This window comes from Callorhinus ursinus, unplaced genomic scaffold (assembly GCF_003265705.2).
Source record: "Callorhinus ursinus isolate GAN/ISIS: 27379988/994484 unplaced genomic scaffold, GSC_fseal_2.0 scaffold131, whole genome shotgun sequence".
Classification (NCBI taxonomy): domain Eukaryota; kingdom Metazoa; phylum Chordata; class Mammalia; order Carnivora; family Otariidae; genus Callorhinus; species Callorhinus ursinus.
This window is the reverse complement of record NW_027397193.1, coordinates 476278-493918: the sequence shown is the minus strand read 5'-3', so window position 1 is coordinate 493918 and position 17641 is coordinate 476278. Positions and strand designations below refer to the sequence as shown.

At 53.3% G+C, this 17641-nt stretch overlaps 1 protein-coding gene across 1 annotated transcript in view; it reads right to left on the bottom strand.

The window, feature by feature from the left end:
* Positions 1-3768: 3768 nt before the first annotated feature.
* The window catches only part of NOTCH3 (notch receptor 3), a 32866-nt gene continuing 18993 nt past the window's right edge, over positions 3769-17641 (bottom strand). Inside the window, exons 25-33 of the mRNA XM_025864819.2 lie at positions 17225-17557; positions 15345-15499; positions 15000-15222; positions 13878-13962; positions 11537-11699; positions 10155-10459; positions 9738-9885; positions 6680-6777; positions 3769-5864 (exon numbers count right to left, since the gene is read on the bottom strand). Of these exons, the coding sequence (XP_025720604.2) occupies positions 4812-5864; positions 6680-6777; positions 9738-9885; positions 10155-10459; positions 11537-11699; positions 13878-13962; positions 15000-15222; positions 15345-15499; positions 17225-17557 (2563 nt within the window). The 3' untranslated portion in view covers positions 3769-4811. The remainder of the gene's footprint in view (positions 5865-6679; positions 6778-9737; positions 9886-10154; positions 10460-11536; positions 11700-13877; positions 13963-14999; positions 15223-15344; positions 15500-17224; positions 17558-17641) is intronic.

The following is a 17641-nucleotide window of genomic DNA, read 5'->3' as shown; positions in this document are numbered from 1 at the left end:
AAGAAGAAGAAGAAGAAGAAGAAGAAGAAGAAGAAGAAGAAGAAGAAATAATCAACTAGGATAATGAATCCAAATGTCTCTGAACTTGGTGGATACCAGTAAAGTCACATGAACATGAATCTTTGAATCTCACCAACTCATTGAGGCAGTGAGCAGGCTTCCTGTTCTCCCACCTGATATCGCTCCCCCAACCATTCCAGGGGGCCCCCAGAGCAGAGAAGTCTCACATGTACTTACAAAAAGTTGGCTCCACCAGACATGGAAGTAGGCTCCCCCCTTGTGGGACAAGCATCTCCAATGCCCTGTTTATATAAAGTCAGGGTTGCATGATAAAGTAAGCAAAGTGGGTGAAGAGAAAGACTTTCTCTCTCCTTTGAGGAGCACTCACGAAGAAGGATCCCGAAACTTGCTTGCACCCCAACAGATATTTTTGTTTCTCCCCCTGAGTCAACTCATACACACAGCTAAGATGGGCCTTTCTTGAGCCAAGGATTCAAGTGCAAAGAATTTATTTGAAAAATTATTCCAGAAATATCCAGTATGAACATTCCAAAAAGGAGCATCCCAGAAAGTCCCAATGAGGAAGAATTAGTTGCTGCTGTGGGCCACTGGACTCAATCCCAATGGACATCCTCTGAGTCTATAGAACACACCTCTGAATTTCCCCCCACAGAGGAGCAAGGAAACTGGGGTATTTATCCATTAACTCCCATCCACCCCACATTCTTTTTTTTTTTAAGATTTTATTTATTCACTTGACAGAGAGAGAGACAGCAAGAGAGGGAACACAAGCAGGGGGAGTGGGAGAGGGAGAAGCAGGCTTCCCGCTGAGCAGGGACCCCAATGCGGGGCTCGATCCCAGGACCCTGGGATCATGACCTGAGCCGAAGGCAGACGCTCAACTGACTGAGCCACCCAGGCCCTCCCACCCCCACATTCTTGAGGGCAATTCCTGCCCCACACAAGAGAAAGCTCCCAGGTAGAGAGTTTTAGGGGTCCTGAAACTCAGTCAACATTTGGAATGGTAAGATCCAAAGGGACATATTGGCATGCCCACTATACATCCCCTAACTCGGCTGAAATTCCGTAAGAGCAGAGAGTGGGCCATATAATTCACCATTCTACTCCCAACAACTAGTCCAGAATTTGGCATGCAGTAGGTGCCCAACAAGCAAGCAGAGGATAGATGAACATACACAAACTAAACTTAAGACAACGATGAAAGAGATTGTCTTTCATCTCCAAATCTCCAAAGATTTAGCCAAAGGGAGGGAGGTAGAGTAAACATGTATTAGTTGCTTCCACAGAATGCCTACTTCTGCAAACCTGATTGTCCCTAAATTTACCACCCACCCCCCACCCCCGCTCCAGTTTTGGAGCAGAGACTGATTGCTTTAAGAAATCAGCACATCCCACATCCCATTGCCATAGTAACTGGTTAGTGCAGTGGTGCTCAAAAGCCACACCCCCCACTCCCAGGGGACAATTGGCCATGTCCGGAGACATTTTCCTTTGTCACAATGGAAGGGGAGTGTGCTGCTGGCATCTAGTGGGTGGAGGCCAGGGGTGCTGTTAAAATTTTACAATGCACAGGATAGCCCCCATAGCAAAGAATGATCTGGCCCCAAATGTCAATACTGTCAATGTTGAGAAACCCTAAGTCAGAGGATAGATACATGATCCAATTGGAGCCAAAACAAAAATCAACCTCAAAACCAGAAGCTTCTCGGGGCACCTGGGTGGCTCAGTTGGTTAAGCGTCTGCCTTCGGCTCAGGTCATGATCCTGGGACCCTGGGATTGAGCCCCATGTCGGGCTCCCTGCTCAGCAGGGAGATTGCTTCTCCCTCTCCCTCTGCCCCTCCCACCCCCAATTGTTCTCTTGCTCTCTCTCTCTCTCAAATAAGTAAATAAAATCTTAAAAAAAAAAAAAACAACCTAGAAGCTTCTTGATTCTCTGGAAAGTGCAACATGGTCTATGTTCTTTGCACTTATTTTGCTAACACACAAGTAGGGTTAGAATTGTGTGGGGTGGGAAGAGACGTTAGGTTGGGTCCTATGTGGAGCCTGAGGGTGAAACTGAGGCCCAGAGAAAAGTCTGTAGAGATAAAGAGAAATTCGGCCCTTGTTCACCTCATTGGAGCCACTAGATCAAATCTCCCCTGAAACTGGGCCCCTTTAGCTATATGAACTAATAAATTCCTTTTCTGTTTAAGCCAATTGAGTTGGCTTTTTTGTCACTTGCAACCAAGAGCACTCCCAATGGATAGAGTAAGCAGTCAGCTAGGTGTGGGCGGTGAACAAATGCTTTCCAACTGATCAAAAGGGTGAAACCAAGTTCCACGCAGCAGAGAAAGCCTGGTGGGGGGCGGAGGGGATACACATGCATTCTCCCCTACAACTGCTGCCCTCCAATAACCTCTAGCTTCCTAATAATACATTTACCTTGCGGTTTTGACACCCTCTGCAGGGGAGGGCTGCCAGGACAGTTCCACAAGGATCATGGGGGGGGGGCCCCCGAACCCCCCCACCCTACGAGTAGGAGGAGTCCCTTAGATGACGGGAGGCAGCCCCCGGCAGAGACCTCCCTAGCTGTGTGCCGTGTTTTAACCTTATAAAATTGATGAGAACAAAATGGAAAGAAACCTATTATAAAGCAGGTAAATGGAGAAGCTTCCTTTGTATCCCAGGTGTGTATTCCTCAACTGACCAAGCTGCAATGTAGTATTGATTTGACAGAACCTCCAGTTCAGGGATGTCTGTCTCAAAATGGCTCCAAATGATTTTATACTGCAAAGTAAAGCCAAACTCCAGAAACCAGAAAAAGAGAGAGAGAGACCGCCCTAGCTATGACCTATGACCCATGCAAATATAAAAGCAGACAACCCTGACCCCTGGCACAGTTGCCACCTCTGAACCTGCCCGCTCTCCCTTCTTGAGAGTATACTTTCTCTTTAACTGCTATCAAACTCTTGCTTGAGAAATTAGCTCTGAATTCTTTCTCAGCCAAACTCAAGAACCAAGAACGGAGGTCAGCGCGGAGAGGCAGGGAAGGGACCCGGCCAATGACAAAATGACAGGAGGAATCAATGAACATTATCCCATCCTCCTTTCCTGGAGGGTCCCGGTGTAAACACAACCTCGTTTGGGGGCACAAATGATTGCAAGACACGGAAACCCACCCAAGCTGGTATGTGTCTATATTCCGCGATGCAGCATTGTCTCCAGAACCCAAGGGAGCATGAGGTAGAGGTGAGATCCCTGCAGAACCAGCATCGGGCACTTAGGAGGCAATGAATAAGTACCTGTTGATGTCAATGGGATGCATGCTCAATTAACCGGAATTGACGCTCCATCTGGAACTGAGATACTGCCTCCAACTCTCTGGAGCCATCTGAGCACTCATCTCACCTTTACCCTGCATATCAGCCCCACTCTTCTGCTCTGTTTGCTCATCTATACTCACCACCCCAAACTGGCCACCCATATTTCTCCATCTGCCCTTGGCCTTATAAGTTCCAACAACTGGCGGCTTTCCTAGCATCTCCATTAAAGAACTTCCGGGGCAAGGGACTCTGATTGGCTCACCTTGAGTCAGGTGGCCACCTCTGAGCCAATCAGTGGAGTCATCTGCCAAAGGCGGAAGCCGGAGCAAGCTCGCAAGCTAAATAGGTTCCACCCAAGACGGGAGCTCACACACTGGCGGTGGAGATAACAGAAGGCCCACCAGTACCAGCGCCCACTTTACCTAGACACAGACCAGTGACGCGGAGTGCTAACTATTCCTTTATTAGGTGGTGAGGGGAGTGGGGGCTGTACAATGCAAGGCCCGGGAATTTAGCTACACAGGGATTGTGACCAGAAGCCACATTACAAAAACAGCCTAAAAATACTTCCATTCTGCCCCGGGGCTGGGCCAGGGGAGTGCCGGGGGGAAGGGGTGCCACCCAGGCGGCTCCTTTCCTTCCTGTCAGTCCCATATTTACAGGGAAACAAAGTGAAACGCACACATCTCCCCTGGTCCTCATGTTCTCACCAGCCACCCCCACCCAGTTCACCAAGGGAGTGGCCCAGGCTCTAGGGTTGGGGGACCCGGGGCGGGCTCTCTGGGCCAGAAGGGCCCTTCCCCCCGGCAAAGCTATCGAACAAGTTCCATCTGGAATGCAGTGAAGTGAGGGAGGTGGGATAGGAAAGAGGCTCCCAAGTCTCACCCGACCCCTGCCCCGGAGGGTGCGCCCAAGGGTGCCTACTTGGTACACACCAGGGTTGTGTACTCGGTACACAGGATCCCGGTCATGCCTGTGTACTCGGTACACAGAATCCAGCTTGGCCGAATGGGCCCACAGACTCAGCCCCACGGGGGCACTGGGGGGTTTGCAGGGGCAGGGAGTGTCTCCATATATATATTTTGTAAAAAATAATAATAATAATAAGTTTGCTTAAATGAATTTGTTTCTATACAAAATGTAAAAAAAAAAAAATAATAATAATCCACTCGTGTCAGAGTGTAAGGAGAGAGACCAGAGGAGGCAGGAAGGGAAGGAGGGAAGGAAGGATGGGGAAGGGGAGTGCAGGAGGAGGTCCCAGGCTCATCACAAGGCCCAGAGGGCGGGGGTCAGCCCGCACCCCCTATAAATAAAGGAGGACTGAAAAAGCCTAGGCTGGTGACCTATCTCAGTCAGCTTCAAGGGGGGTGGGAGGGATACAGGAGGGCCGGGAGAGAGAGAAGAGAATGGAAAGGTCTAAAAAGAAAGGGAGAGAGTCAGGATGGGAGATCTGTTCAGCCCCCCAAAATCCAGGAACTGAAGAGCCTTCAGGCCAACACCTGCCTCTTGGGGGTGACTTCCGGTTGGGGCCCCAGCTGGGTCTGGGCCTGAGCTAGGGGGCCTGGGACGGAAAGGGGGAGCGGCTGGGCAGGCAGCGCCCCAGCGGCTGTGGCCGTGGGCCCGGTGGCAGTGGCTGGGCTGGGCGTGGAGTCTGACCAGTCCGAGAGGGAGGGAGGCGAGGGGCTGGCCCAGTGCTCGGGGGACTCGGGGGATGGGGTCAGGTAAGGGTGTTCGCTCGGAACCCTCAGGAAGCGGGCCTTGGGGGGGCTGCCGTGGGCGCCGGCTGCCGGATACTCCTCGGCGTGTCCCGGGGCCGCCAGGTATGGCGGGGGCCGCTCCTGGGGGGACACAGGGGTCCCGGGGTTCAGCAGCTGGGGTCCCGGCGCCAGCGGCAGCAGGAACGAGGGCCCTGGCGGGGCAGGCGGAGGCAGCCGGGCCCAGTCGAGGGGAACGGCCACGGGGTTCAGCAGACCCAAGCTGAGCACGCAGCCCCCGGGGGGCTGGCGCCCTAAACCCGCCCGGCCCGCGCCACCAATCTGAGCCAGGGACACGGCCGTGGCGGTGGCTGCTGCGTAGGGCCCCTCAAGGGAGAAGCCGCCAGGGGACGCAGGGGGCCCACCGAAGGGCCGCGGGGAGTCCAGCGAGTCCACGGGCGACAGCGTGACTGAGCTCTCGGCCAGGGGACCCGGGCAGGCCAGCGTCAGCTTCTTGCCCCGCCCCCGGGCGCCCTGTGGCCCCAGCCCCGCCTTCCCCGGTGGCCTCCGGCTCTTCTTGCCCCCCGACTGTGCCACCTTGAGGCCGGGGAGGAAGGCCCCGGGTGGACAGAGGAGGGGCCCCAGGCCATGAGGACCGTGAGGGCTGCGGGGCCCACTGGGCTGGTCCAGCAGGCGCACGATGTCCTGGTGCAGCCGCTCCTGGGCCACATCCCGCGGCAGCCTGTCCAGGTGGTCTGTGATCTCACGGTTGGCAAAGTGGTCCAGCAGCAGCTTGGCAGCCTCATAGCTGCCCTCTCGGGCGGCCAGAAACAGTGGAGTTTCCTCCTGAAGGGGGTGGGGCACAGAACCCCCGAGATGTCAGCATCGCAAGAGCCAGGATTAACCCCTGGCCAAGGTCTCATAGGCCCCTAGCCCCTGGTGGACACTAAGAGGGAAGAATTCACACTCTCCAGCCCAGCAGAGTTGGATGGAATCCCAGCTCTGCTAAGGGAAACTGGGCAAGTTCTTTCTTTTAAAGCACTTTCATCCAGGACCTACTAAGCACCATGCCCCAGAGCCAGGACTATATGGAAAGTGAGACACTTGCTTTAGGCATAAAATTTAAGGGGTGTCAAAAACCAGTCATCAAAATAAATGATATTTTAATGCATTACTTTTTAATTTAAGATTATTGCAAAAAAAAATCCATAATGAATAAAATATCAAAATGTCAGACTACCCTTGTGCCCCTCTGACCCTCACTCTTCCCATTTATAAAATGAGGAGAGTAATTCCACCTTGCAGGGGTTTTAAAACAACGATCATAACAGTTATGTTTTACTGAGTATCTGCTAAGCATTCTACAAATTTCACTGAATCCTCAGGAGACAAAAGTGAGGTGGGTACTGGTGCTTCCCCACCTCACAGAAGAGGAGAGTAAAGTTCAGAGATGTTAAGCAATTTGCCCAAGGTCACACAGCAACTGCCACAGGCTTTCTCCTCTGATCCACTGTTGGAGGTTGGTAGGTCCAAATCCTATCCCTGAAACCTGGCTGCAGGCAGGATGAATGCCCCCACTAACCTACCCCACCCTGCTCTTTGCCACATTTAGGGGGTTGTGCCAGGGCTGACTGCCTGGTGAGTCAAGGGCTGGGGCTCACCTTGCTATCCTGCATGTCCTTGTTGGCTCCATTTTTGAGCAGGGCCAAGGTGGCCTCCACATTGTTGACGGCTGCTGCCCAGTGTAAAGCTGATTTCCCTGGGCGGGGCGGGGGGTGGGGGGAAGAAGTCAGGGTTAGAACTGGGTTCATTTGCTAGGATCCCATGGCAGAGGGAAAGGAAGTATCTAGAATATAACCTGGGGGGGGGGGACCTGCCACAGAGTGTCTGAACATGTGTTTGTGTCCATGTATGTGGAGTGACTCTCTGTCCAAGGGACCACCGTGTGTGACTGTCCATACACGGGGGGGTACTATGTGGGGTGCTGGTTGTAGCCACCAGGCACATATTGCTCTTTAGATTTAAATTAATTACAACTAAACAGCATAGGTGCCAAGACCATTCAATGGGGAAAGGAGAGCCTTCTCAACAAATGGTCTGGGACACCTGGCTCTCCACATGCAAAAGAATGAAGTTGGATCCCTACCTCACACCAAATACAAAAATTAACTCAAAGTGAATCAAAGACTTAAACGTAAGAGCTCAAGCTACAAAACATTCAGAGGAAAACATAGAAGTAAAACGTCATGACCTTGAATTAGGCAAAGGATTCTTAGATATGACAACAAAATACAAGCAGCAACAACAAGAGAAATCGATAAATTGGACATCACCAAAATTAAAATGTTTGTGCTTCTAAGTGAAAAGAAACCCTACAAAATGAAAAAAATAGTTATAAACCATATATCTAATAAGAGACTTATACCTAGAACATATAAAGAACTCATAACTCAATAATAAAAAGACAAAAACCCACTATGTTAACTATACTGGAATTAAAATTTTTTAAGGGGCGCCTGGGTGGCTCAGTCGTTAAGCGTCTGCCTTCGGCTCAGGTCATGATCCCAGGGTCCAGGGATCGAGCCCCGCATCGGGCTCCCTGCTCGGCGGGAAGCCTGCTTCTCCCTCTCCCTCTCCCCCTGCTTGTGTTTCCTCTCTCGCTGTGTCTCTCTCTGTCAAATAAATAAATAAAAACCTTTAAAAAAAAATAAAATAAAAAAAAAAAAAATAAAAAAAAATAAAATTTTTAAAAAAATAAAATAAAAAAGACCCAAAAAATGACAAAAACCCAATTTAAAAATGGGCAAAGGATCAGAATAGACATTTCTCCAAAGAAGATCTACAAATGGCCAATAAGCACAGGGAAGCACACTCAATTATCACTAGCCATCAGGGAAATAAAAATGAAAACCACAATGAGATACCAATTCACACCCACTAGGAAGGCTAGCACAAAAGACAGACAATACCATCTGTTTGGGAGGACGTGAAGAAACTGGAACAACTGGAACCCTTGTGCACTAATGGCAGGGACATCAAACAGGGGCAGGCGCTATGGAAAACAGTCAGGCCACTCCTCACAAGGTTCAACACAGAGTGATCACATGACCATATGACCCAGACCCAGCAATTCTGCTCCTGAATGTTTACCCAAGAGAAATGAAAACCACACGTCTACACCAAAACTTGTACATGAATGTTCATAGCAGCAATAGCCAAAAAGTAGAAACTCCCCTAAGGTCCATCAATGGATAAACTGATAAACAAAATGTATATCCATACAATGGAATATTATTTGATCATTAAAAAACCACAAACAAATTAAAAGTACCAGTCCCTGCTACTGCACTTCATAAACCTTAAAAACAATATGCTGAGCGAAAGAAGCCAGCCAAAAAAGACCATATATTATTTGATTCCACTTATAGGAAATATTCACAGTAGGCAAATCCATCGAGAGAGAAAGTACGTTCGTTAGTGGTTGCCCAGGGCTAGGAAGACAAGATTGGAGGGGGTCAGCTAATGGTGAGAGCTTGTTTTCCAGGTGATGAAAATGTTATAAAATGTATTGTGAGGATAGTGGCACAACTATGTGATTATACTAAAAGCCACTGGATGTTATACTTTTAGTGGCTGAATTGGATGGTATGTGAATTATATCTAAATAAAGCCTTAAAAAAAAAAAAGGCAGGCAAAACAAAGGTTAAAAAATTAAATGAAGGCACCTGGGTGGCTCAGTCGGTTAAGCATCAGCCTTCGGCTCAGGTCATGATCCCGGGGTCCTGGAATCAAGCTCCGCATCGGGCTCCCTGCTCAGCAAGGAGTCTGCTTCTCCCTCTGTCTCTGCCCCTCCCCCCCCAACTCATGCTCTCTCTCTCTCTCTCTCAAATAAATAAATAAAATCTTAAAAAAAAAACTAAATGAAATAAGACATTTGGCTCTTCATTCCCCCTAGCCACATTTCAAGGGCTCCAAAGCCACCACACTGGACAGCAGAGACCAAGAGTATTTCCATCTTCACAGAAAGTTCTATTGGAGAGCAGTCCTCCAGAGCCACAGTTCTCAACCGGGGTGATCCCCCCACCCAGGGGCATTTGCCAATGTCGGAAGACATTTTGGGTTGTCACAACTAGGGAGTGGGGTGCTGCTAGCATCTAGTGGGTCAAGGCCAGGGATGCCAGCTTAGTATCCTACATTGCAAGGACAGCCCTCCGCGCAAAGAATCATCCAGCCCCAAGTGTAAATGGGGTAGAGGTTGAAAACACCTGCTTCAAAGGATGTTTATGAGCATCTGAGTGTGTCTGCAGCCATGTGAGGTGCTCTGGTCATGAGGGCAGGTTATGAATCTGCACCGGCGGGGACCTGGGCCCGCAAGCCGCCTCCACAGAGGCAGTTACATCACGTGGGGATTTGGCCAATGTGCAAACGTAGTACGCCAGCTGTCCAGCAGAGGGCAGCAGAGCAGGTTCTTCTAACAAAGCGGATGGAAATGAAGTGTCTTGGGGAAGACCACCTTTTTCTAAGTCACTGAGGTGTCATATGGGCTAGGGGAGGCCATAAAAAAAGAAAAAAAAAAGCATGTGAGTTTAAGTCCATGTCGAAGCCCTATTGTATGTGCATGAGTTTCAGTGATCGGGTCTCAAGATAATTCACATAAGACAGTCAGGGCCCAGGTGATACCCTCTCAGCCTCCACCCACTGCTACTCCCCACAGCTTACCAAGCTCATCCACAGCATTGACATCAGCATGGCTGGCAATGAGCTCTTCCACCATGCCCTCCACCGCCAGGCGGGCGGCCAGGATTAGTGCCGTAGAGCCATCCGCCATGCGGGCATCCAGGTCTGTGGAGCGGTTCCGGATGAGAATCTAGAAGAGAAAGCATGCAGAAGGGAGGGTCATGGCAGAAACAGAGGGACCAGGAGCATCTGTAAGTCCTCTGAGTTCCCCAACCACCGCCCCCCCCCCCCGTCCCCTAGACTCCATGAAGTTCGGGAAGCTGCTATCTGCCGGCCACCGTATATCGCCATTTAACAGATGAGAAAAACAAAGCTCTATTTTGCAGGACCAGGGCTCAAACCCAGGTCTGCCTGATGCCTGTGCAAGCTCCAAAGTCCAAAGGGGCAGGTGCATCTCACCTGGAACACGCCCTGGGCATCCGCGGTGACAGCAGTGTGCAAAGGAGTGCGCCCTGAGTGGTCCTGGGCATTGGTGTCTGCCCCAGCATCCAGCAACCGCTTGGCTGCATCAGCCCGGGCGTAGCGGGCAGCCAGGTGCAGGGCTGTCTCCCCTGTGCGGTCAGTCCGTGCCCCAAGCTGGGCTCCCTGGCAGATCAAGTCTGAGATGATGCTGGCTGATGTGTCTTCTGCCTCATCCTCCTCAGGGGGCATTGGCTCCAGGGCCCCCCCACAGAAGGAGGCCAGCATCAGTGGAGTGAAGCCATCTGCGGGGACCAGGAGTATGTCAAAGGGAGGTGGGCACAGGGGCCTTTCCAGGGACTACTATTGAGGGCACTGCATTAGGAGGAAGTGGGACACATGAGAGCACAAGAGGGGATGGCGTGCGCGTGCGCGTGCACGTGCGCACACACACACACCCCTGTGCCAGGTACCCCAGAAACCAACGCAGGATGAGGATTCACAGGCAGCCCTTCCGTGATTTGTCGAGGTAGAGGATCCAGGAGGGAGGGAGGGAGGAGCAAGCATTCAGCCTCAGGCAAATTCCCAGGGGTTTACTTCAGCCTGATCCTGAAGGGGGACCCTGGAGGCTGAACTGTACCTCAAGCTGTAATCCGGCTCCAGGCAAAGGAGCTGTGCCTTTCACACGCCCCCACCCACTGGTAAAGAGCCACCCCAGGGACATAAAATCCCAGGCACCTCAGACCCTGGTAGCCTGAGGAATTTCAAAAGAGAGCCATAGGTGCAGGCCATTTGGAACAAAAGCAAAATGAGCTGGGGGAGGACTACCCTGAAATGTGGCAAAGACGGATCCAAGAGGATCCAAATAATGTGATCTGCTACCTTCTGCATGAGCATTTGCCCCTGTTTCCCTTAGGGAGCCACGTGCACCCCACTCCCCATCCTCAAGCCCTGGGTAGCGCTAGGGGCCTTAGCCCCGCCCCTTGCAGTTAATCTGCATATTCCAGCCCCCAGGGCACACTGATTAGTTGAGGGATGGGCACGTGACTGCAGCCCATCCAGTCAGAAGTCATCCCGGGACGTCTGCTGGTGCCGCTGCTGGTCTGGGCCTGTGGCTACGGTGCCCCCAGGGGAAAGCCTCCCCGGGCTGGAGCCACGAGGCCGTGAGTCCTGGACCCAAATATCCGTGATGCTTCCAGTTACCAGAGCCAGTAAACTCGTTTGAGTTGGGCTATCATCACAACCCAGAGTCCTGATTAACATACACCCCCACAGACGGATGCTGGACACACCCTACTCTCCCCAGAACCCAGACCCAGATGCAACTTTTCAGAAGTAGGATGGGGAAAGGGCATCCTTGGAGGGGAGGCCCCGTGGCTGACCTGGGCCTCGCACATTGACATCCATGCCATCAGCATCCACATCGCCCTGCGGGGGTGTCAGCGCCATGGCTGGTGCCACACGGATGTCTGCGGCAACCAGGTGGTGTTGGGTCCACTGGCGGCAATCCACAGCATCCTCAGCCCCCACACAGGGCTCCTCTACCTGAAGGCATAAGGACCAGGGCTCTCACAAAGAGCTGGGAGAGAGATAGTCAGAGGGACAGTCTGGGCGCCCTCACAGGTTCCTCTCATGGAGGTGCGCACTCCCAGCCCCAAGAAACCCTGAATATCCGGCTTCTCTTATACATACGGAAACAGGAAATTGACATACTGGAGCTCACAGAACTCATAAAAGGAAGAACTGGGATTCTACTCTGGGTTGGAAGTGGGGAGGGCTAGGAACCCAAGGAGGTGATCAAAGAAGAGACACAGAGCATAGCACCTGTCAGCACACGCCTGTCTATACACTAGACATAACACACCAAAAGTGAAGAGGACCGTCCCATGACAACTGTATCAAGAAGAATAAAATACTTAGAATTAAATTTAACAAAAGAAATGCAAAACTTGTATTCTGGAAACTATAAATCACACTGGTAAAAGAAATGTGGGGGCGGGGGCAGGTGATCCTTTATGGATCAATTATAATCTGAGAAAAGGGTGATTGGCTGGGAGGGAAAGAGAGAAGCAGGGAGAAGCTCTGGATACCATGTGGGGCTCCTACCCAGTACCATGAACATGAACGTGAGGTATCAGGGCAGAATAGTCATACACAAACGTATCGATTTACCTTCACAAGCATGGGCCCTGGGCCCCTGGCAGGAGCTTGATAGAGTTCAGGCTCAGGGTCCAAAAGGCATAGTGATGTTATGAAAACAGGACGGGTGTATTCTTAACTAGCCTGCCAGGACATTTAAGAGCCTTCAGGCACCAAACACAGCCTGATCAAGCCAGACCTGAGCTTAAGGACCCAGGCAGAGAGTTGAATTTCATGGAAGGGGAGAGCCAGGTGATGGGCAGCTGTCCCATCCTCCCTGACCCTTTCTGGTTAGCTGTCCATCAGCTGGCAAATCACACGAGAGCTCTGAGCTTCTCATTAGCAAAATCAGGATAATGCTGTCATTCTGCAATCCGAAAATGCCGTCAAAAACATATTGCGCTATCTACTTAATACCCACTTTGGGATGAGAAAGAAAAAGAAAAGCCTGAGTTGAACAGATTTCTTCAGGTGTCAATTGTAATAGATGTCTCCATTTCACAAACATTAAAATCTAGGCAGGGGGTGCCCCCGGTGGCTCAGTCAGTTAAGCACCAGACTCTCGGTTTTGGCTCAGGTCACGATCTCAGGGTGGTGAGATTGAGCCCCAGATCGGGCTCCAAGCTCAGCACAGTCTGCTTGAGCCTCTCTCTCCTTCTTCCTCTGCCCCTCCCCCTGCTTGTGCGCGCACTCTCACTCACTGGCGCTCTCTCTCTCTCATAAATAAAGGGGAGAGGCAGGCTGAGAACTGCCTCTAGGCAGGGAGAGGCAGCAGAGAACTGAGGTGTATATCAATAGCTGCTTTATAGGGTCCTCATAAAAATGAAATAAGATGCTCATGTGTGTGTTCAAGACATTCAGCAAGTAGAAAGAAATGCTAGCAGGAACCTGTTACAGACAGAACGGTGCTCCTCCAAAAGTCAGATGCTGAAGCCCTACCCTCCAACATGATTATATTTGGACGTAGGACTTTAAGGAGGTAATTAAGCCGAAACAAGGGCATAAGGGTGGGGCCCTAATGCAATAGGGCTGACATCCTTTTAAGAAAAGGCAGAAACACCAGGGCTCTCCCCCTCCAGGCACACGGAGGAATGCCATGTGAGGACACATGGAGAAGGCAGCTGTTTGCAAGGCCAGAAGAGAGCCCTAACCAAGAACCAACCCTGCCAGCACCTTGATCTTGGACTTCCAGCCCGCAGAACTGTGAGAAAATAGGGATCTGTTGTTTAAGCCCCCCAGTCTGTGGTATTTCGTAATGGCAGCCCAAGCTGACTAAGAGCCCATGGGTGTGGCCCCAGCAGAGGACATGGTGTTTAAAACCAGCTAGGAGCACTTTCAGCCCGGGCACGCTGGACAAAGTCGGACCCAGCAGAGAGAAAGCAGAGTCGCTGTCTGGGCCAGGGGCAGGAAGACCCCCACCCTGGCCTGGGAGCAGGGGCCTGGTTAGAGAGGGGCACGATGAGGCAGATGCCATGACTGTTCCCCCAGAGCCGAGGAGAGCAGAGATTTCCCCCGACTCTCCCCCTGGCCATTGGGGCCTCCACCCAGGACCCTGAGGGCAGGGGTCAGAGAAAGGGGCAGAACCTTCAGTCGCTTAGCCTCTGGGCACTCCGTGTCCATCCAGTCTGTGGCCACCTCCCCCATCAGACTCTCGCTCTTGGCCATGTTCCTGTGGGGACAATGGGAACGGGGCAGGGGAGAGGAGACAATGGAGATGGGCAACCTGATAGGCGAATTTGGGGTGGGATCAGAGAAGAGCTCCCAGAGGCCAGGTCTGGGTCTAGGGTTGGGTTCTGGGGTCCTGAGTCAGTAGGCACAGGAGACAGGGTAAAGATACAGGGTCCAAAGAGAGCATGCAGGATGAAGTCAAGGTCGCAGTGGGGGGGGGGGGGTAGTCAGGGGTTATGATGGGTGGCGGCCAGGGTCTTAAGGTGGAATTGGGGAAGGGACAGGAGTGGGGTCAGGGGTCAGAACAGTGGGCTATGGGATAGGTGAGGGTCACAGGCATGTAGCAGGGATTATAGAAGATGACATGAGGATGCAGTTGTCCTCGCCACAGGTGAGAGATGCAGCCAGGATCAAGGATGCTGTATTGAGGAGTAAAGAGGTCATGGGGTCACCGGAGAGGGGTAAATTCAGGGGTTAGGTCAGGGTGGGGTTGGGGGTCTTGAGGGACACATCAGGGAGTTGGAGGCGAGGCCCAGGGCCAAGGCCAGGATTGAGGATCATGGAGAATGAACGCTGAGTTGGGGGTGGAAAGAGGGTCAGAATGGGGTCAAAGGTCAGAGTGAGTTAGAGTCAGAGGTGGTTCTGGGGGGTCATAGAGCATAGGGTCAGGGATCAGTGAGGGGTTGAGGTGCAAACAGGGATCATGAGGCCAGCAGTCATGTGGGAACAAATCTGAGAATGAGGGTGAAGTCAGAGAGGCCAGGATCAGGGCAGGGTCACGGTGGGATCAGAGTAGGATTTGAGTCAAGGGAACTGAGATACAGGAAATGGGATGAGGGGGGTCATGAGTCCGGGGTGATCCCCAGGGATCATGGAGTCAGTCAGTGGTCAAGGAGATGAGCACAGGCATCTGGGCTGGGGTCTGAAGTTAGGGTCCACTTGGGATGAGAGGTCAGAATCGGGTCAAAGTGGGCTCAAGGACTCCCAAGACCCCCCCCCCACACACACACAGGCATGGAGAGTGGGCAGGGTCCTTACTTCATGCCCAGCGCATCTTGGCCCACGGGCTCCCGCCGGCCCTTGTGGCCGGCAGCCACATCCTTGTGGAGCGCGAAGCCCTCGGGGAACCAGAGGGTGCTGTGCTCGCGCTTGCGCCGGGCGACCATGACACCCAGGACGAGGATGACCAGCAGGAAGACGGCGCTGGCGGCCAGCAGGGGAAGCAACGGCACACTTGGCTCTGGCAGCTCCAGCGGCTCCCCTGTGGGCGGGAAGCGGGGGGGCGAGGCTTCAACCACAGGCCAGGGCCCGCCCCCCGCGGAGCCCCGGCTCCACCCTCGCCTCCCACGGGGCGGGGGGGGGGGGGGGGGGGCCGGGCCTCACCCCGAACGGCACGCAGCGGGTACGGGAAGTCAAGGCGCTCCACGGCCGACAGTGCTCCCAGGTAGTCGGCCGCGCTCTGCGCATCGGGGAAGCAGTGGTCATTCTCGGGCGACTGCAGGCACAGCCGGTTGTCAATCTCCAACATCACCACAGAGCTGCAAGGACACGAGGGAAGGACAGGCGGGTTCCATGGGGCACCTGCTGTAAGCCAGGCACGGAGCCCCATCCCAGGGACTCAGAGGAGTCCTCTCCTCTCACCATGTTGCCCGGGCCCACCTGCCCCCAGTCTGGCATCCAACCCACCACGCCCCAAAACCAGTCTTGCTGTGGCCACCAGTGACCCCTTGGCCACGAATCCAGTGGGCATTGTTTTCATGTCAACATCTCTAGTGGATGCCGTTGGCGCACATCCAGGTCTGCAGCTTCTAACAGCTGACGGCCGCCTCTTCTCCAGAAAACTGACCTCAGCAAAGTGGGGACCTCTTCACTTGGGAGGTGACACCCCTTAGGGCAGCCCTCAGCCCATGACTGGCGGATACAGGGTATACAAAGTGGCCCTTTAGAGGGCGCCTGGGTGGCTCAGTCGGTTAAGCGTCTGCCTTCGGCCCAGGTCATGATTCCAGGGTCCTGGGATCGAGCCCTGTGTCAGGCTCCCTGCTGAGCGGGGAGTCTGCTTCTCCCTCTCCCTCTCCCTGCCGCTCCCCCTGCTTGTACTTTCTCTCTCTCTCTAACAAAAAATAAAAAATCTTAAAAAAAAAAAAAAAAAAAAAGCAAAGTGGCCCTTCTGTCTCAAGGGGGGACGGACTCTAGGGTGCTATTCGCACTCTAGAGCTCCCTGAGGGATCGCGCTGAGGCCAGACTGAGACCCCTTCCTGCCCCATCCTGCGTCCCTCATCCCCTCTCTCCTGAGAGCACCCCTTCCATGCGGCACATACATCTGACTCCCCATCTCAGACTCTCCAAACTCCCTCTTGCCTTGAGATCCCTAGTGCCGCACGGCCCAGTTCTCCTGCTATCTCTCTGGCTACTCCTCCTCTTTTTTGAGCTGATTTCCCTCAACCAATCCTTAGGTCTCAATGTCCCCAGATCATTCTTCTGTCCCCACTTCTTTGAGTCCCTCCCATGGCTTCAACAACCCTTTTATCTTTCTTGTGCATATCTTCAGCCTCTGGCTGTCTCCTAGGGGGGAGGCTCCACGATACCCCCAGACTCCTCAGATTCTGCAAGCCTGAATGTGACCCCTGTTTATCATCCTGTGTCCTTATCTTGATGAGACACCCCCCCCCGGGCCCCACCGCCCCCAGATACCCTATCCCCACACCCAGGGAACATCCAGGGACTGGTAGGTCAGCCACCCGACTCCATCCACTCCCCCATTCCAGCTGTCCCTGTCAGAGCCCCTGTCCTCCATCTCTAGAATCCAGCCCTCCTCTGTCAGGGGCCCCCTCCGTGCTCAGAGGCCACACCTCCCTTCTGGCCTCTCTCCCAGGCCACCATCAGGAAAATTCTGTTTTCCATTTCTAAAAAAAAAAAAAAAAATCAAAAACTACACATGCCCTTAACCACTCTGCTCCCCAGAGGACCCTTGCCAGTACCCGGAGGCACTTCTGGTTGTCACATCTTGGGGGGCGGTGGGGGGTGGAGGCCAAGCACGCTGCTGCTGAGCATCCCGTAGCACACAAGACAACCCCCTACAGCAAAGAATGACCCAGCCCCAAATGACAGAGGTGCCGAAGGTGGGACGTGCTGGTCACATCACCAGGAAGGCTCCCCAAGATGTTAAGGGAAGTGAAACACCCAAGACCTGATGAGCAGGGACCCACCCCTCCCAGATCAGCACCCCAAGGAACCTCACGGCTTCTCCAGGGTGGAGCTCTCACCCGATCACCTCGGGGGCCAGCTCCCGCCGGTTCCGGAATTCGGAGCCAGGACCAGGCCGGTGGTAAGGAAAGACCATGGCCTGGCCGTGCTCGTCCAGGCGGAAGCGCAGCGAGGTGCGCAGGATGCCGCTGAGCCGCTGCAGGAAGTCGGCGCTGGAGCGCAGCAGCTCCTCGGGCGGCAGCAGCACGGTGAGCACCAGCACACCGCGGGCCAGCAGGGCCGGCACCTCGCCCGCACAGTCCAGCCCGTCCCAGCCGCACTCCTCCGTGTTGCAGCCCTGGTCGCAGCGGCCATCGGCAAAGTGGTCCGCACAGTACTTCTCGTACACTGGGCTGAGGGAGGGGGGAGTGGGGTCAGGGTCATCGAACACCCCTTCACGCGCACCGGAGAGCACCCAGACTCCAGAGACACAAGGG